The following is a 20,946-nucleotide window of genomic DNA, read 5'->3' on the forward strand; positions in this document are numbered from 1 at the left end:
ATTACTTCTGTCATAAAGCAGGAAAAGGAGAAAAATGCTGTTTAAATAAAGGTTTATTCACCTGTTCCTACAAATGCTTGTAATTGTACAGAAGGCATTAAATATTTTTATGTGTGAGAAAATTACCTAGGAAAAAGCACTTTTACTAATATTTCTTCCATAAGGACAGGGAGAGGAAAAAGGGGAAAAGGTGAGCTCAAATTGATCTCTCTGCACTATAAAATTGCAGTATTCCTAAATATGCTTAACTTTCCCTAAAACACACCTAAACAAACAAAAAATAGTTGGATAAAACCAGTATTTTTTCATTCCTTACAGTTATTATTTCACCAAATCCAGTTTCTAAGCAGAAACACTCATTTACCCCATCCATCCTAATTGTTTTAGCCTTCATCATAGAGAGGACTGAACACCAGCTGATTAAAAGAGAATTTTGTGAGTGAATGTTTTGAGATCCTTTGCGAGCACTACACCAGTGTTTTATTTGTGAAACTTCTATACAGAATTTCAGCTTCATTGCTCTGATCTTTTCCTTGCCATCTCCAAATATTCTGCCTTTTTCTCAATTCTTCTTTCACACTTGCACTGTGGTTGTTTTTAGTGTGTAAATATTTGTGTTAGGTCTCTGAAACTCTTCCTTCTGTGGATTTCAGAGGAAAAAATCACTGGGGAAAGGAGGGCAGGAGAGGCAGGGAAGGGAATTTTCTGCCTGTGGATCAGGGAAGCCATTAGGAGGCTCTCTGCTCTAGGCTTTTGACTAAATCTTACTCAACATCATGGCTTTAGATCAATTGCAGCCAAACTTTTCCAGTTCCTCTGTTTCCTTCCGCAGCCGGCAAGAGAACTTTCCAAAGAGGCATTAAAAACCTGTCTTGTTTATATTTTAATGGAGGAGGAAATTTTCCAATATCTCAGCTTTTTCCCAACCCCACTGGGACCAGAATTTGGCAGCATGATAATATGGGGGAAAGGAATAGTGGTGAGTGTTTTGCATCAGGTGTCAGCAGTGCTGTGCTCCCCGTGAACAGTGGGGACATTAGACATGAACACCCCTGGCCCAAAGTGCTTCTCAGGAAACAGGGTGAGAAGCCAAAACTAAATCTTCATTTCTCCACATTTTCCATCCATTGTTTTAAATAATTATTTAGAGCCAATGTTTAATTGCAAGAACAAAATATGGGCAATGCCAAATTGGAAAGGGGGAAAGCAGCTCAGGGATTTGAAAGCAATCAGTGAGGCTCTGGGGCACAAGGAGGGTAATTTCTTAATCCAGGTGATGGTGAAAAAGGAGAGGAAGCATTGCTACACCTGTTGCTTACCAGCATAGAAAAAATGAATGCTGGGGGCTTTGTTTTTATTTATTTATATGTTTATTTATTTACATTTATGTTTTTAAATGCTAAAGATGTCAACATTGGCAGCAGCCTGGGCTGCAGTGACCATGCTCTGGTGGTTTTCACAAGCCTGAGGTACATAGGCCAGGCAAAGAGTCAGAACACTGAATTTTAGAAGACTAAACTTTCAGTTGTTTAAGGAATCAGTGGATACAACCCCCTGGACAACTTCCTTCAGGGATAAAGGAGCTGTGCAGAGCTGGCTACTCTTTAGGAGCCTATTTATTCAAGCAAAGAGCACTCAATTCTTCTTTTGGAGCAGGTGCCAGAACTGGGCAAATTAAACACCTGGGGAGGCTGGTGTGACAGTAGTTTCAGATTGAATCACCACATTGCTGCAAGAAATTGGACTGGGAACGTTGAATGCTCTTTTGGTTGTCTTTGCTGGAAAGGATGAAACTCAAGTGTATTTACCCTTTGTAAAGATGAAGAAAGAAACCCTTGGGAGGCCTTTTCTCTTGCAGTTGGTGGAAACTGCAGTCCACTGGGGTTTGGATGAGGTCCTGTGTCATGCTTTCAGTGATTTCTGAACATTATACTGGTACTGGAACAGTTCAGAAGCTGCCACATCCACCAAGTGCACATCATTAATACCTGTGACCAAATCACACAGGAAAACATAACAGTACAGAAGTCAACAATAAGTTACAAGGCTGCTTTTATTAAGATACCAAAATTCCTATAAACAGACTCAGTCACAAATAACAGTTTCTGCTGAGCATGCAAGGTATCAAATACAAGCTACTGCTTGACATTTCATCCTGAGGAGTAGTGCTCAGCTTTTGAAAATGGCATAGCTCCACCAAAATCAACAGGCAGATCTCTAATCCTGTCACCTCTGAGAAGTTCAGGATTGTAAGTACTAAAATCTAGAAAAATATTTATAGTAAAATAGCTGATCCTGTCACTGAGTGCAGAAGGCAAACACATTTCACATTTGTCAGCCAACTGAGCAAAAGTTAAGAGACTCCTACACAAGAAGAGCTACTGGTTATGTTGTTGTCCAAAGAAGTTGTGGACTCCCCATCCCTGGAAGTGTCCAAGGGCAGGCTGAGCACCCTGGGACAGTGGAAGGTGGTCCTGCCCATGGCAGGGACTTGGAGCTAGGTGGTCTTTAAGGTCCCTTCCAACCCAAACCATTCTATGATTCCATGTTCATCAGATTAAGACTGCAAAGATAATTTATAGTTTCACCACTTACAACTAAATGGTTGTAATTATTTTGGGTTTTTTTAGATCAGGATCTGGTAACTCTTACTTCCATAAGGAAAAGACAAGTCAAAGTGTCTTAGTCCTTTACAGAGTTACTTGAATCTAAAGCAGAATTCAATGATTAATCTGATATTTATTGATATAAATGATTTCTAAAATCAATCAGTTCAACCTCTTGCAAAATGTGGAAGCCTTTTATCCAGTAATCTTACTACCTAGTGGAAATTGGACTAGGAGGATTGAAAAGCCACTTTCCTATGCTTTTCTGTACCCAAAAATCAGCACCACAGTGCTATGACTACTTAGAAACATTCATGACTTCAAGCTAAGGACCATTTTCCACTAAGAGTTATTTATAATGGTGTCCATTGAGCTTAAGGAGGAATTTATTTATAAGTTACTAAGTTGGATGTGACCCAGGCACAGCAGATTATCACTGTGTAGGAGTGACTGCAGCAAACAGAACCCAGGGCTGGTGGGACAAGTTACTGACACCTCTTCACCTCCCATCTTCCAACACTCACTGAGGAGGAGATTTGGGGCAGGACAGAAGAGCAGCCCAGGAAAGAGCCCTGCAGGGGATGCTGACTGCATAAAGAGATTTTTGCTCCAGTTTATCCAGCTGACCAGACTGTTGTTGTACCCAATGGACTGTGTAAATTGAGCCTGTGCTGCTGCACTGATGATTGTGCAGCCAGACAAAATTCAGGTCAAATTTAGAACTCTTCATCTGCAATTGGAGAGCTCTCACTTAGGTGGGCAGCAGTGTGTGGCTTGACTGCACAATCATTAGGGTCTAATTGAGCTGAACACACAGGGACCAATTGATTTATCTGGAAAAACATGGGCTGCCAGCAACAAAAATAATTTCTTTTTTTGTTTTTTCTTTCTTTTCCACTGAAACCTTGTCAATTACAGAAGGAATCAAATTCAAAAACTCATGCTGAAGAAAACCCTGAGTAGGTTGAGCCCCAGATCCACAGTGGCTTTTCCTTACTTGGTGGCAAATCCAATGCTGGTTCCCCAGCTTCTGTATGCTTAAGGCGTTGCACAATTAGCTCTTCATCGCTGTTGCAGCTCAAAGTTTCAACCTCACCCTGAGTAAACAGCAAATTACAAAATGAAAAAGAGATCTCTCTGAGGGTTTGCTGATTTACTTCCTTGAATATCAATGGAAACATGCAGCTTGTCAATATGACTGGCACAAGTGATGCTAAGATGAGCACATAGTGATATGTCACAGTGAGAAAACCAGATCTTGAAACTTGAAGAGAGATCCAGATGTCTTTGTTTTCTTCCCTTCTATTTTATCAGTGGAAAAACTGCCAAAATTCACTTCAACCTGGAGCTGTTGTCACAGAGAGTTCTTAGGATACCAGGGAAGAACAAGATTGCTAAGAAAAAAAGAGATACTGGGGAAAAAGGGGGTATAGAAGCTTTTTTATATTACAATAATTTGAAAGAGTCAGTGATGTGTAGAGCAAGGAAAGCCAAATGTTGAGTGAAGACAAACTTCAGTTCTCCATGTGATGAGATATGATTCCACTAAAAAACAAAATATAAACCAAATTAATCAGGAGTGAGACAGGTAATCAACTTTCTTCCAAAGACAGTAAATACATAGGAAAGAAGAGCTGAGTAGTGCCAGCTCCAAAATGGAGCCATCAACTGAGTCTCCATCATGATATAGAAGTGTTATCAGCCTGACAATATCCTTTATGCTACAGCATCTTTGCACAACCCCAGGATTCCCCTTACTGAGGTATTACTCAGGAGAGCAGAACAATGAATGCAAGAGAAGCCACTCTTGCTCTGTGGAGAGACTCACAGATTTCATGTGTAGGTTTGAATTCAATGAACCTCAATATGCCCTTTCTGCTGGGTTATGGTTCCATGGTGGGATTTATGATGGAACTGCAGCTGCTGGAGTTGTACCAAGGAGTCCTGGGTACCTTCCCTTGGGGCTCCTGGCACATCCAGCCCTTGGGAAGCCACCAGAGCATCACCCTCACCTGCAGCCATCTCCCAGGAGCTGCCCAGAGATGGGTAAGAGGGATGAAAGAGATGGAAATACAACAAAATGTGACCACTCAGGCCTTACAAGCAGGAAGCTGGGATAGTGCTCCCTGCCCTTTGCCTGGGGTGTATATTAAATTATGTAATTCTGCGCTCAGTGAATTGAAATAAATTATCTGCAAATGCCACAGGGATGTGTCCAGTGCATTTACTGAGGCCATGGCATTGTCCTGTGGGAGGTCTGCACCAGGGAAGGGTCACTGACTAACTCTGGCAATAATGGCAAATAAACCCTTTTCCAGGAACAATTCCATCCACAGCAAACATCCTTGGGCTGTGAAGTGCTGTTAGGTGTTGCTCCTCAGCCTGTCAGCTGTTTCACTTCTCTCTCCTCCCCTTAAAGAGACAAGCATGCAAATGATGCTGAGCTGCTAGAACAGACTGATTTTACAGAAAAAGTGATGAATCCTGTGGTATCCTGAAAAAGTGTTAAATTCCCAAGTTTCAGAGGCAGACCATGTGGCAGTGGTTAAGTCTCCTCAGAGCTGTGTTTTCAAGCTCTCTGCAGGCACATGTAAGCACTGCTTATGCATCTCAATATTTCAAGTTCTTTATGCTTAACATCCCACTACTTTCTCAAAAAAATAATAATTAAACCCAAGCTTTTGCAGAAAGGGTCCTGAGAACCCTTCTTGAACTTCTGAGAAAAAATTATAAAGAGAGTGGTAAAGTTTCTCTCCTTCATTACACTAGTCCCTGGTTTAAACTCAAAAATTACATGGCTTTTTTGTGGAAATGCTTATTGGTGTTTTCTAAGATGATGTGTCATTTACTCTGACTGAGATCAAAGCCATGAAGGAAGATGAAGGACAAAATGCTGCCTTCCTCCTCTTGTAGTTTGCATCATTTGAAAACAAACTGAAGAACATTAGGAATTTCTTTGTTACTTATATGGCCTTTACCCACAGCAAAAAGGACAGCAGCTTCAAATATTCTCATATAAAAGGTGGTCATATACAAGTATTTCACCATTTCAGGAAGAGATAAACAGCTAAAAAATGCAACTGATCATAATTGAGTACTTACATGTGGTAACCTGTGAACCACTAATCATAGAACACTTGGTAGCTGAAGTTGTCAGACTTGATCCTGAGGTTGTATCTCCCTGTCTTTCGCTGGTACTGGAAAATGAGAAGGGTCACAACTCCCAGCACAAAACCAAACACAGCAAGGGCTATGAGGATGATGTATCCAATTCCCATTCCAGCCTCCTTCTCTCTCTTGGAATCAGATGCTAAAAAAATAAACAATAAAAAATCAAGAGGTGAAAGAAAAAATCTTGACATTCCTACATCTTTTACTGGGGAGAGAAACAAGCCCTGCATGTTAATTAGCCAATGTGCCAGTACAGATCTGTGCTACAGAAGTGTATCAGCCTTCTGGGGAGGGTGATTCTCATGGAAAGGGTGTGAGGACAGGCCATGTTCTCTTTTTACATACCAGTGTAGAGTCCCTGCAGACGTGAGTGTGATTTTCAGCTAATGTAAGAATTAAAGAACTAGTACTGGTGACTTTTTAAATGCTGCCTTACTTTCAGAAGTACTTTAGAGATGGAGTATTCCCTATCTCAATCCTTCCTCCACTCATCTATGATTATAAAAATGACTTGATTTGCTTTTATCATGTATGTAACTGCTCTTCAAACACAGAGTATTTGGGGGAGGATTCTCTGTGTCTGCTGGGTCTCTAAGCTGCCAGCTGAGCCAGCAGAGATGTGGCTCAGTGGAGTGACACTGCCTTGGTCACCACCGGCTCAATGCTGCACCTGAGCAGTCATTGAGAGCCAGCTGAGCAGCCTGAGGCTGTCTGCAATGTCTGCACAAATCTGGCAGACAGGGCACAGGACCTGCAGGACACCTGTGCTCTCCTAGAAGAGCACCCACACTCAGAGGGGAAGCAAAAAACAACCCAAATGACCCAGTGTGGGCAAGAGCCAGGTCTCACATTGCCAAGTGCCTCCCAAGGCACCATAGATCACAGACAGAAAGTGTTCTCCTGGTTCCCTTTGAACCACTTCCATGTATTTGTCCAAATCTGCAAGCAGAAACCCCTCTCCCTTTATTATTATGCCTCTCTTCCTGTTTGTACAAGTTCTTATAATCCCTTCCTGCAAGGCTCCATGCACCTACAAAAACATGCATTTGTTTGCTTACATTTTCAGGACAGCACTTGTTTTGTACCCAGGCACTTGTGTGGTACCTGAGGTACACAGAAGATAAATATCACTGCAAGTAGAGACAAGATTTTTGGCCAAAGGGCACTGCTGGCAGCCACAGAGGTCAGTAAGAGCAGTTCAAGCTACAGACACCCAGGGCATCATTCCAAGACAGGCCAAAGCAGAGCTGTGTAATATATTCAGTCTCATTTTTGAATTTCAGCATGAAACAAAGGAATAAAGTAGAACAGGCACAGTGAAAATGACAGCCTGTGGCCAGACACAGAGCAGGCCCTCCTGGGGACATGGAACAGTGTCCTTTGCCATAGCATGTGACCAAGTGTGGGCAGAGCAGGTAAAGTTTTTCATGTTTCACTGCAGCATTTACACCTGTTATTACCTGACATCATGTTTCATGTTATCCCCTTCCACACAGAGATGTAGATCGCTTAAAATGTGGGGTGGTTATCCAAACTAGAAATAAGAGGCAGCATCCAAAAGTGCCACCTTTGCCTACAAATCAATTTAGCACAACCCAGAGGAAGCTCTCCTCACCAGAGGCCCTTTAGGGAAATGACCATTTCAAAATTAGAAATTAATCAGGATCTCCAGCAAAACTGGGAGTAAGAGCTACTTGTTGTAAGAGCTAAACAAAGAAAACTGCATTATTTGCTTGATTTATGTTTTAAAAAATAACTAATTAGAAATGAGCACTGAGGGCCTGTTTGAACAGACAATGTAATAGAAGAAAAATACATTCTTCTAAGTCAGAGTCAGTTCCTTGGTCCAAAAGAACATTATGAACTGTCTGTTTATGGCAGCCACTAGTTAAGACTGATATTGGTGAGCCCAACCACTCTCAATGAGTGTTTTATGTTAAGTTATAAAGGTAAAGCTGGAAGGGGCCAAAATGACTGAAACCATGAGAGACCACAGATGCCCTTGAAAGCATCAGTCAGGTTAAATGCAGAAAAAGCAGGTGCATAAAAAATTAGACTTTGCTTTTCCCTAGTGCTGGTGTTGCCCTCAATTAACCTTCATTCCACCAAATTAACCAAGGGTGCTGTGCATCAGCTGTGCTCTGCCACTTCCCCTCACCGTGGCAATGAAGTCAGTAGCAGGGAGCCAAAGGAAACACAACAGTAAAATCTCTTACATCCTCTGATTTGGGACTTCAGAGCCCAAAATAATTGCAGACTAACAGCAGTGTAAACACTTGGAGAACCGATTGCAATCTGAAATATCAACTCTGCTTTCACACCTTACAATTGAAATAGTTGTTTGATTTTGTGGTTGTTGCACTTGCTACCCTGTGCAAACATCCACACAAAAGCACTTTATCTTCCTTTCTACATTCCCTTGACAACCTGACAGTCCCTGCTCCCAGCAGGGCACGTGCTTGTCCACGCAGCCACGTGGCTCCAGCAGGAATGCCTGCTCCCAAGGAATACAGAGGTGCACAAAAACCCTGTGTGTCTTCAGGTTCCTTTGCCAGCACAAAATAATCCCGGCATGACAGTCTGTTCTCAACTCACCAGCTGATTTACACAGGGGTCCCCAGGATGCTCTCTGCAGGGCGATGGTTTCTCCAGCCTTCAGGAGCCGAGCCCTCGCATGGCACCTCTGCAATGATCAATTCAAACTCCAGCAAGTCATTCGGCTTACTAATTCAAAGTACAAAACCTTCTGATGAGCTTGTGAAAGCCCAGTGCTACTCTCACCATCCAGCTTTTGTTTCTTAATGTAATGCTCTGTTAAACTGAAATTAGCACCAAAAGAAATGGCATCAGGGAAAAATCAGTATAAAATCTGTAATTAGTCTCACTGGAACACACTGCTGTGAACAGACACTTCACACAGACAACCTTTTCATTAACTTGCTGTTTGTTTTAGAGAAACCTTATGGCAGAATAAATTTATCCCTAATGTCAGGGTTTTGCAAGCACTTTTGTTTGGATGTTTGTGCTGCCCATGGCAGACACAGCAGATCCTGCAGCCAGCACCAGCAAAAGCAGCAGCAGCTTTCAGACCCTGCTGAGCCATGTGTATTCTGAAGCTACCCACGGCTTCAGTGACAAATGAACCACTAATCTGGGAACTACAAGGCTGAAATCCCTGACCTGTGGGATGCTGGGGCTCAGCTGCTTTAGCTCTGTATGAGCAGCCCTTGCAGAGACATTTTCTGTGTACTTCCTTTTTTTTTTGTTTGCTGCCTTTTCATTTTAAGTCACAGCCCAAAGGTCCCTGATGGGAACCAAAACCTCCTGGCATTATTTAAAGGGTACTGTGGCTCTCCTGGAAGGGCACAAAAAATCCCAGAGAAAGGGCAGCATCATACCATGACCAGCAAAATCAGCAGGGTGTCTTACCAGCTTGAATTCAGCTTACACCAGAATGTCCCATCAGAGTTACCAGTTTGGCTGCAATGGAAAACCTCTACAATTCACTGCCAGCAACAGTGTCTTCAGCTGGGTCAGCCCCCAGAAAAATACCCATATGGTTATTTAAGACTTTGGTCTGCTCTCAAGTAGCTTTCCCAGGTAGGTGGATCCATTAGAGAACACATTTAAGTAGTTGCTCCCTGGTGGAAATGAATTTTTTTGTTCCACATGGCCATGGAGCAGCCACATTCCACCAAACATCTGCATGGTGGTGGCACATCACTCCTCTTGCCATACAAAGTAATTTTTCTTACTCATTTCTTACAGCTTTTCTCCTCAGCCAGTCCATTTTTTTTCAGCTCTAAACTTCAGAGCACCTTACTCTCTTCCACAGAGAAAACAAGGAATAAATAGACTGAGTTAGAAGAAATAATCCAAGATGTAACTATTGAGTGTGTGAGTGAGGAGCTGAGCTAAACCTGCCCTGCAGCAAGTCACTGCTCCCCAGAATAACAGATCAGAGGGTCAGACCCCAGACCCAGGGCACTTTTTCAGCCATCTTACATTATTTACAAACATCCTCTGGTCTTGCTCATCTTCCTTGATCATTGCATCTTCTGCAGCTCCTCTTCCCTTCTTTCTAAAAGCCATTGCTCACCCTGTGTAGATGTGCCTGGTGCTTGTCTTCTCCACATCACAATTTAGCCTCAATTGAATGTACTGAATTCACTGACTTCTCGTAGAGGTAAATTTTGCACAGGAGAAAGAACAATGCATCCTATATATATTTATATTCATACTCAGCTGCAAAAACTGGAGCCATCTTACCATTGTCATGTTTCCTGTCCCTACATTTTTTTTTGTTTTATTTTTTTTTTAATCTGGAGGAAGCCTTATACTTTGAGAAAGGAAACAAGCATCTTCTGATAGCCTATAAAATCCTTTAGGAAGAGATCATTTGCTTTATAATGAGTTTAAACTGTTTTATTTAGAGCTAGAGGAAACACAATGGGGGAACACCAAAGAGGTTAAACAATGGGGGAACACCAAACTGCTAATGAAAACATCCTTGATAGAAAAAGAACCAGGAAGGTTGGCAGAGGAAGAGGAGAATTCCCAAGTGACAGTTAGTAATAAAAAAAAAGCCATCAGTTAAACATATTTTTCCTTCTTTCAATGGTAGCAACACATTTTCAGATAAAGCTGTGTATCACTTACTTGCAAGTAAAAAGAAACAATGCAATGCTTTGTAGCACAGACATTAAAAACTGCAGTTCTTATCAGAACTTGGCTTGGATAATTGCTTTAAAAAGCAATCAGGCTTTAAAAAGTCATAATAATCTCTATTAAAAGTCACAGCCCTAAAAACTTAATGACACTGAGCTTCCTTTCCTGGCACCTAAACTCTCAGTTGAAGAAGCAAATCTGTAGGGGATAAGAAAAAAAGGACAGAACAAAATATAAATTTACTCAGACATTCTTCTCATGCTGCTACTCTGGGAGTTCCTATTTTGTGACACCTCCATCTGAGCTGATACTTTTCTACCCAGCCTGATTTCATTGCTTTTTATTCATCCTTAAAATGAGTGAAAGGTCCAGTTCTCAGGTTCCCCAGCTCTGTGCAAGCTCCATGCTTTTTTCTAGCAGGATGAGCCACAGGAGGAAAAGCTGAAACTTCCACATGGTTGTAGTGTTTCCCCACTCCATTCTGCTCTCAGCAGAGGACAAAGGAAAACTCTAGAGTTATTTTAAACCTTGTTTGGAAACATTACTCCTTCCATCCCATTGCAGGACTCCATGTAGCACTGGAGAAAAATACATTTTTGTGGGGGGGGGGAATAGCATATCAGAGCAAAACACTTACAGTCCTGCAGGTGCTTCCTGGTGACTCCATACAAATACGAATTCTGCAGTGTAAGTAAACCACAGAGTTGTTGACAAAGGAAAAAATTTTCATCTTAAACTGAGCTTTGCTTGAATTCCCATTTTCCAGCAGCATGGTGTAAGTATTTGGGATGGGACAGCTGAAAAGGGAGACAAAAACCATGTAGAGCAGCTAAGGCAAGAGAAGGCAGGTTTTGGTTATAGCACAGAACTTGGGTTTTATGGTTTTCCTTCCTTTAGGATGTCACAGCCAGACCCTTCATGAAGCAGCTCTGGCAGTGCAGTGGTGATAAGGGGCTGTTTGCTGCTTTATTTATAGTAACCAAGTGGAACAGGAGCTGTGGTTGGAGAACTGGAGGAGGAGGGAAAGAGTAAGAGAAAGAAGGATTTAAACTTGGCTTCACCAAACACAAATTGAAAAAAACCTCAAACTTAAAGGACTAGATTGTGTTACTGAGCAAAATGATTACCCTGTATTTTAAGGTGGGCCTAAGAAATATGACATTGGGGTGAGATCAGGGATCCAGTCAGGAACAAACCTCCTCTTTCACCAGAGGCTGCTCTAATATCATCTGTGAGGAATTTAAAAACCTATTTCTTTGTTGACTAGAGACACATAAGCTCTTAATAAAGCTGAAACCACAGAAACACCTCTGAACCATAGAGCAGGAGATAAAGCACCTACTTCTCAAATGCTCTTTCACTACTGACTGCCAAAATCTCCTTCAGGTTAAAAGCACAATTCCCTCACAAAACTGGAGGAAAGACAACCAAACCCAAAAATCTTTCACATAGCCCTTTGAAATCCCTTTTCATATCTACTTTTCTTGTTCAAAGAAGGTGTAGCCAGGCCAGATAGAAAGGGATGGTGCATGTGAATGATGAGAACAGATGTAAAGCCATTTAAAATACAACACATAATTAGTCAGTAAGAGCTAAGGCATGGCTCATGGTATTTGCAAATGGCATTGCTGTACCTGTTGCTGATAAAAACAAATGACAGGGGATCCATTGAATTATTGGTTGGAGTGGCCCAGCAGTCAGTGAGAACCACCTTGAGCTGGCTGTCTGCCCTCTGCATCCCCACCTCGATCAGCACATCCTCGCTGGCAGAGATGCTGAAATTTCTGAGGACTGGGGAGTTTCCAATAAACAACTGCATTTCTGTTCTGAAGTATCCAGATCCATGCAAATCCTCAAAGATGGTGTAAAGTCTGAAAAATCAATTATCCTTTTTTAAAGACCACAAATTTGACAGTGAGTTTCTGCAAGTCTTAAATCAGTGCTTGTTTCCCCACATATTTAAAATCTGCAGTCCAGGATGGCAGGATGCTGCTCAATAGGAAGGATGTAAAAGCATGGGAAGGTAGAGAGAATGAAAACACAAGTGGAAAAATCCAAAGGGTGGTCTCAGCAATTCAAACAAGGCAGAGAGAAATACCAGAGTGGAGCAAAAGGGGAACAAGGCCATGAGCTCTCTGAAAGCTCAAAATAAGGACAGTAAAACCTTAGTGCAGAAGAGAAGAGCCAAAAAAACGAGACAGGGAAAATCTGAACAGAAAGTGAAAGGCATGAGAAAATTATAGAGCTCAAAGAAAAGTGGCCTGACAAAGATTTTGCTGGGGAATAGGAAGGAAAATACAATCTCTGGACAGGACTAGGAAACAGGAACTGGATTTGGTGCCAATAGTTTAAGCAGGATGATAGGCAGGAGAGGGGGTGCACTTGTATGAAGGGAGGACACTCCCCATGACAGAAAGGCTTGGGCTGTCATATTTTCTGTCAGCACAGCCTTGATTTTCTGTGCAGTGTGGCTCTGATTCCATCTTACTTGAAGGTGGGGCCTTCCACAACAAAAAAAGTATTTGCATGATGTATCTTCTGGTTTTTCAAGTTGACCAAATAAGGATTTGTGGGGGGTTAAAAACTGCCATTCTCAGAAACCACATAGCAATCTACAGGCCCACATCAGGTGGAAAGACACACAATTGATGTGTTCCAAAAGCAGGAAAATGCTGTTATTGCTACAAGGGATTGCCCAGGAAGACAATGAGGAGACATTCTGACTCCTGAATCAGCAGTTCCCAAAGGTTTATTTCTACCTGTGGTTTAGCCAGGTAAAGGCCAACTTGTTGGATCTACTGGCACAGTAGTTGGAGTAGGAGAGAAGCACACAGCAGGGATCTCCTTGATGCCTTGGACTGGCTACCTAGAGCACAGTCTAGACAGAGTTAGAGAATAAAGTGGATATTTATTAAAAGCCTTTAACAGATACACCTTGGGCCATGCAGGAGCCTGGCAGAGGCTACAGCCAAGATGGATGAGGGTCATGAGTTTTTAAGGCAGATACAAGTTTGGTCTATTTGCATATCAGAGGTTAATTGTCCAAGTAATTAAGTCACATTCCCTCAGTTTGCTTGCCCCCAATTTAATTTTGTTTATACTTTTCAGGCCTGAGGCTGTGATGATAACTTTGGTTCTCAGGCCTGGAAGGATTGTTTTGTCTGGCCACACTGTGAAGAAAGCTTACAAACATCCTATATGGAGTTCAGAGTTATACAGTACTGCAGTATAGGATCTGAAAAATATAACAGCTAAAACTTAAGGCATCATTCTGAGCACAGGATTCCCAGGATGGCAGACTGCTCCCAGTGCTGCCACAGCTGCAACCCCTGTGCGTTTTCCCAATGCATCAGCACTCAGCCACAGAGCAGAATTTCAAAGCAGAGAGAGATGCTCCTCACCCTTCTGCAGTGTACCCAGAGGAAGTCAAGACATCATTTTGAAACACGCAGTGGATGGGACTGGTAATGTTCAAGTGGTGGATTATTCCCTGAGTAGAAACGTCATTCCGAAGGGTGGTTCTCACCACTGTAGTAGTCATGTTCTGCAGCACAGAAAGGAGAATACACATCAGTATTTTCAGAGTTGTACCAGAGCTTTCCAGTTTCAGGTGCTTAGGTGTTCCTCATTCTCCTGACAGCAAAAAATCAAACAGATTAAGCCTCCAGTATCTTTGTTGCTGTACAGAGTGGCAAAGAAAATACACCAGTCTTCCTCCTTTTCCTTTTTGTCACATCACAGAGTCACAGAGCTCCACCAACGGCTTGGGTTGGAAGGGATCTTAAAAATCATTAAGTTCCAAACCCACTGCCATGGGCCAGGACACCTTCCACTAGACCAGGTTGCCCAGAACCTCATCTAACCTGGTCTTGACCACTTCCAGGGATGGAACAATGATCATTCCTTAGCAATGGTCATTGCTCCAGGAGGGAGTTTCTGTACTTTGGCATGGTCTGAACACAGCCATTGGTTTGGGATGCAAAGAGAGCTGTCACTCTTTGTCCCCACTACTGGTAGCTATTAAAGTATTTGTCAGCATGAGATGACGAAATTACTTTTAAGAAAAGAGAGATGCAAAATGAACCCAGAAGAGGCATGGGAAGTGACTCTCAGTTTGGACAGGCCCTTGAATTTTGCTGCCTGACCTCAAAGATTCCTCTTCTCTTTGGTGAGAGAGTTAACTTTCCATCACAGGAAGGGGATTCCTTTCTCCAACAGAAGTTCAGCAACTAAGAGACTGCACACCTAGCTAAGGATCTGCCACTGCCTCTCCCCTCCTGAAAGAGAAATAAAGTGCTCCAGGGCTTGCTGGCATTCCCTTGATCAGAGGACTTACGGTATCAACCTGGGTGCCACAGTCACTCCAGCCCGCCTGCAGCACAACGTGGGTGCCATTGCTGGTGCTCACATTGCAGCCAGGCTCCCCCAGGAACAGGGAACTCTCTGGGATAGACTCCTGCAGCAAGAACCTCTTCTGGATGGCAAGGACAATCCTCTCAATCTCACAAAACACACTCATAGTGTCTTTAATGGAAACCTCTTGGGTGGGTTTGACCAGGGGGGCTGGAGATGGTCGAGGAGAAACATCAGGAGTTGCCACAGGATCCATGGTGAGAGGACTCAGCACTGTGCTGGAGGACATGGCATCCTCCTGAGCTTTGTGCTCAGCAGGAGAGAAGTCCAGTGAAGCAGGGGAGGAAACATGAGCTGAAGTTTGCAGAGATGTCACAGGTAAAACTATGCTGTTCACAGGTTTCTCATCTGTCACTGTTGCCTTCTGGCTGAAGGGAAGTGCTGAAGAGTGCCAAAAATAAAGGTACTGTTGTAATTTGCATGTTGAGATTGGTCTCATTAGGCAAAAGCAAACTCTTAGGAGGAAACTCACAGTTACTGGCAGGAAACCAGTTCCTTTTGTTCTTTTAACCTGCTCTACTTACTGCCAAAGCTGGGGCTTTTTTTAGAAAGGAGCCCATGAGACACATAAAGTGCCCATCAGTAAAGCTGAAGTGCTTTATTTCCTGGCAGCTGCAATAATTAGTGTGAAACACATGTACATACAGCTTTTGGAAGATCAGTGCTTGCACAATATTCCCCACTGGAGGTTGCTCAGCAAGTGCTTGTGTGTTTTTGCCTGGAGCTGTAGGAGACTGCCCAGTTCTGGCTGGGGGCATCACCAGGAGTTTGATTTTAATAAAAAACAGACCTCATTTGCGACCAGTTACCACCCAAAAGATGGGATCTTGAGTGCTTTGGAAAGCTCATTTTGGGGGATGCATGGGACAAACCTCATGTGGCAGCCCCATATTGCAGGTGTGTCCTGAGAGAGAGGAATAAATGTGTCAGTGGCAATCTGTAAAGGTTCCAGGAAGAAAAAAAGTGGGGGAAAAAGGAAGCACAGGTTCAGATCAATGTATGTGTCAAACACCAACATCCAGCACAGGTCTGGGGTTACACCCTGAGTAGTCACCCACCACTGACTGAGAGAGAATCAAGATAATAAACTCCATTTGCAGGGAAGCACAAAAAAGGTGTCTCATTGCACAAAACTTCTCTTAAATAATTTTAGTGGCTAAAACATAAAAATACCACCTATTTCCCAAGCAATATATAAAATCTGTACACATATATAAATCCTTATGAAACTGCCCAGCTTCCAGAAATGCCCCAAATGAAAAAGTGACTGATTTGCACAATAAAGGAAGGAAAATAAAAGTTGGAGCTCTTCCAGAGCTGGATTTCCCAAAAGCTTATCATCACATTAATATTTTAGTTAAAACTGAACAAAGGTTGGTATCAATTGACAAATCATCATGACTTCCTTATCATTGTGGTTACAAAACCATATATAAATTACTGAAGAAGCATAAGAGAATTTAGGAAATTAAAGATCCATCATACATCAGCTAACAAATGACCTGAGGAAAGAGAAGCCAGATGAATCAGCTCATAGAAAAATGTAGTTTATAACATCAGCATTTCCTCCCTGATGCCATACAAAGGTCAAGCCACCTATCAAGTATTTTCTGTTACTTCTTCTATTACCTCTTCTGTCCCCTCTGCCACCGCTAATGAAAATCACTAAGAATCTTGACAATCCTGTCTATTTTTTGTGGCAAATATGAGAATCAGAACTCTTAAAAGAACCTCACAGCATTAAATATTAATATAGTTTATTACTACAGCCAAGGAGATGCTTCTAACCCCAGGGGCCTCCTCAGTTTTCCCCCCATTTCACAATTCTGAGGAGATGCTGAGTAAATGCACAGCTTGAGTGAAGCAGAAGGTTTGTGTCACTGATCCAGGTTGTAATCTACTTGCTGTCTTAATTTTTACCTGGCCAAAATTTTCATTTTTGAGAGAAAAAGCATGCTTTTACTTCTCTTTCTCTTTCCAAGGTCTAAAAACCAGAGCAAACCAGACCATAGGTGGGACTCAGAAAGCAGCAGGAGCCACCTGCTCTATGGGGACCTGTCCCTAAACAAACCCTTTGTTTTAGCCCAGGTGTGAGGGAGGGCAGGCACTCTACAAAGCACCACCACAAGACAGTAGAAATCCTACTAATTACCAAGATATGTAACTTTCCAGATTTACAGCTGTGAGTGTAACAGGCAAAAAACAAAAACAAAAAAAAATATAGAGCAGAGCATAAATATGTTTCTGAAGTATTTTTACATGAGATTCTAATTGACAGCTTACAACAATGTTCTTTGGACAAATGGGTTGTGTCAGGGATACAGTATTTGGGTTTTTTTCCCAGAAGTGACTTGTGAAACAGAATTCAGCTGCTCTTAGTCAGGAAATTAATGTTTTTTGTTACTTACTTCAATTACATATAAAAGAAAAGAAGTTGTACAATCAACCATCATGCTGGGCTTGGCAAAGTATGGGCTTTCACCTGAGCTCCAGACCCCTAGGTGTGTGAGGAAAACAACTATTCCCAGTGAAGGACTCACATATTCATTTATTTCTTGGGATTACTATTTCAGGGAAAAATTATTAGTGCAAAGCAGAGAGTAATTATTTTAATTATTTTAAACAGTGCTAGTTATGGCTGTGTTCAGGGATTTATTTCCACTGTTAGCTTATAAATCTCTCAATCCATGACCTCTAACATCTCCTCACCTTTTTCTCTGTAAAACTGATTCTAGATACTGTCACAAAGACCAGATGGTTTTGTCCTTTTGGATCAGTGGTACCTCACTTCCTATGTCATCTTTGGGTGTTCTCTGAAAAACTTGCTGGATGGATAAGCAGGAGCAATACAAGGAGAGAGAAGGACTTTTCATCCAAGTGTTTTACAGGTGTTTTCACCTCAGAGGACACAGATTAATAATAGATTTTGTCATTTATCTGGCTCTGAAGAATTACTGAGGCACAAGCTGCTCCTCACCGTGTATGGAGAGGCTGCTCCTGTCCACGGTGAAGTAGGAGCTGTGTTCCAAGGCCTCACAAAAAGTGGTGATGACATGGTGGACATCCACTCCTTCAGCAAGCAGCAAACTGAAACTTACCACTGTGCTCCCTCGCATTAGTAACACCAGCTACCAGCACTTTAATCAGGCCAGCATCCATCTGCTGGAGCACCTCAAGGGGCAGAGATTTCTTCACCTGGAATAAAAACAAAATGTATGTGGGGATGGGCAGATGGAACAATTACATTCCAGGCTGTGTACACTGCTCAGAAATGAGTGTTGTGCTTCCTGCTCTGGAGGGATGCAGCAGAAAATTGACCTTTTGCTTTGTAACATTTTCAATCCAGAGCAGCTGAAGGATGTGGTGCACATTTAACCATGAATATTAAACGACCCAAGCAATTAAGACATCTCATCTGTCATTTGGCACAAGCCCTTGCCTCTGGTAACAGAGAGGGAGGGAGGAGAGTGCAGGGAAGCTCCCACATTCTGCCTTTCAAAATACCTCTGGGGAGAGAGGCAATCCAAGGAATTCCAGTCCAATCCAAGGAATTCCAATGCAATCCAAGGAATCCAATCTAATCCAAGGAATTCCAAGCCAATCCAAGGAATTGCTGGTGGAAGTGAAGGTGCTCCTGACACTCCACACTGCTCAGAGGGCTCTCTCAGCCCAGGAACATTACAACTTGGAGCAGGTGACCTTCAAGCTTGGCTTTCCAGCTGATTTCTCACCAGAGCCAAGCAAAACCCACCTCTTTCTAAATACCCACACCAGGGTATTAAGGGGCCAGGTTGGAGCTACTACACTGTGGCCACCTCCAACTGCTTCTTCCTCTCCCTGATTTCTGCAGGGAATATCTGGAGCAGCAGGGCTGGATTTCAGCCATGAGTTTAAGGCACAGTTTATTTCAGTGTGTGATTCTCAGGGATGCCAGCAGTGATTCCCACCAGGAAGAGCCCAGGGAAGAGGCAAGTGCTGGGAGCCACCACTTTGTTTGCCTTGCACCCACGCTCAGAGATGGTGCTTTTAGTGCTGGATTTTCACAGCTTTTGCACAGCCTTGTGCCCTGCCTGCTGTGCATTCCCCAGCCCTGACTTCCCCACTGTCTGTTACCCAGCCCTGCAGATGGTCCCAGGATCTGCAGGTGTCCTGCAGCCCTTTCCTGAGTCCCCAGAGCTGGTGTGTTTCTCGTGCTGGGTGCCAAGGCCACATGGCACAGAGCAAACCCCCTGTGTGCCCCTGGGAACAGCTGCCATGTGCCTGCAAGTCCCACACAGCAAACCTGGGAGTGCCCCATGGAGCACACAGGCAGAGCTGGGAGGATGGAGACACCTGGCTCCCCTCTGAACACCTGGGCAGAACATAAGCTGTCCTTGTCAGACCCCAAATCTCCCTTTTCACCAAGACAGGGCCTCTTGGGCTCCTTCTGCTCTCTCTTTCTGCTGTTCACAAGCAGGTAGTGAAAAGTTGGAGGTCAGACCTGAATTTTCAGCTTTTATAATTTTTGTCTGAACTTCTCAACATTAAACACAGACACTTGTGACATCCTCTTAGCCCACCCTGATTTCATCCTCTTTCCCTCTCTGAAAATTTTATCAGTTCTTCTTTTTTCACAGAATCATTGAGGTTGGAAAAGACCTCTAAGATCATCAAGTCCAACCTGTGACCAGTCTCCACCTTGTCCTCAGCCCAGAGCACTGAGTGTCACCTCCAGACCTTCCTTGGACACCTCCAGGGATGGGGACTCCAAACCTCCCTGAGCAGCCCCTGCCAAGGCCTGAGCACCCTTTCCATGCAGGAATTCCTCCTGATATCCAACCTGAACCTCCCCTGGAGCAGATTGATGCCATTTCCCCTTGTCCTGTCACTTGCTCCCTGTGACCACAGCCTGACCCCCATCTGGCTACAGGTGTTTGTTTGTTTGTTCTGTCCTTATTCCTATTTTTCTTCCCAAAGCACGACCCAGAGCTCTAACAGTGTCAGGGCACATTCACAGTATTTGTATTTAGCCACTAGGTGCCACTACAAAACCCTTTATCCAAGACACTCCAGGATTTCCCAACAGGTGCCACACCCTGGGTTATCAAAACAACGCTTGATGAAGCAGGGCTAGGAAAAAAGAAACGGGATGGGGGTGTGGGAAGGGAACTTTTTGGAATGAAATACTCAACATATAATACCCTTGAGTATGGGGAGTTCTTACAGGAGAAATTATCTTCAGGTCTGTCATTATATCTGCAATTTCTATAGCACACAAAGGAAATCTAAGCAGGGAATGCATTGACAGTCTGGAAACTGTGAATAAATAAGTAAAAGGTACAGTAATTTGAACAGGATATTGTTTGAAGACGGTTTTTTCACTCAGAGAGGAAAAAAAAACACCTCCCCACTGTGTGTGGTTTGGGTGCACCTTCAGGGAGAAGATACCAGAGCACACATCTGCCCAGCCACCATCACCAGCAGCTTCCAGGATGTGGAGGTGGATACACTCAAATTAACAAAAGGGTGAAATTCCACTGGAATAATGAAAATTCCTTAATCCCTGTTCCTACACTCATTCCACATTCATATAGCTTCAACTACAATCATTTTAGGTGCATTCAGCTACACAAACACGGGCTCTGCGTGTGCCTTCCAAATGAGGGGGTCACATATAAGGCATTATCATTTATTGGTTTCACACCTTTTGTCACTAAGCTAAGTTTAAGACATCCAAATTCAAAACAAGCTTTCCACTTGTGAATTTATTGCACCTCAGTGAATTTTTTTTCCACTCAAACCTTTTGCTTTCCCAACATTTTGTGGAGGACAAGCCATGATATCCTTTTTGGGGTGTTGTAAAACACAAGCTGAACAAACCCCAGGACTTAAATACTTTTTTGCCTTTAGCTATGTTGTTTTTAAGTTGCATTACAAGAAAGGTGGTGGAACTGGCCTGGACAATGACACTGCAGATTGTCATATCAAGTTTTTACCTCCTTCTCATCATTTAAAGGATGATATTTCCATTTGCTGTGATGCCAATTTAACCTCATGGCACTTAAGTGCTGGGGCTTAAGAACATTATACACATTAGGATTTATAAATC

General features: G+C 42.9%; 1 protein-coding gene across 1 annotated transcript in view; it reads right to left on the reverse strand.

Annotated features, from left to right (window-relative positions):
• Nucleotides 1–2,035: 2,035 nt before the first annotated feature.
• The window catches only part of UMODL1 (uromodulin like 1), a 38,675-nt gene continuing 19,764 nt past the window's right edge, over nucleotides 2,036–20,946 (reverse strand). The window contains exons 9-16 of the mRNA XM_059840328.1: nucleotides 17,957–18,053; nucleotides 14,782–15,377; nucleotides 13,847–13,989; nucleotides 12,080–12,316; nucleotides 11,083–11,242; nucleotides 8,373–8,460; nucleotides 5,709–5,916; nucleotides 2,036–4,151 (exon numbers count right to left, since the gene is read on the reverse strand). Of these exons, the coding sequence (XP_059696311.1) occupies nucleotides 5,729–5,916; nucleotides 8,373–8,460; nucleotides 11,083–11,242; nucleotides 12,080–12,316; nucleotides 13,847–13,989; nucleotides 14,782–15,377; nucleotides 17,957–18,053 (1,509 nt within the window). The 3' untranslated portion in view covers nucleotides 2,036–4,151; nucleotides 5,709–5,728. The remainder of the gene's footprint in view (nucleotides 4,152–5,708; nucleotides 5,917–8,372; nucleotides 8,461–11,082; nucleotides 11,243–12,079; nucleotides 12,317–13,846; nucleotides 13,990–14,781; nucleotides 15,378–17,956; nucleotides 18,054–20,946) is intronic.

The sequence above is a fragment of the Haemorhous mexicanus genome, chromosome 2, assembly GCF_027477595.1.
Source record: "Haemorhous mexicanus isolate bHaeMex1 chromosome 2, bHaeMex1.pri, whole genome shotgun sequence".
Taxonomy (NCBI): Eukaryota; Metazoa; Chordata; class Aves; order Passeriformes; family Fringillidae; genus Haemorhous; species Haemorhous mexicanus.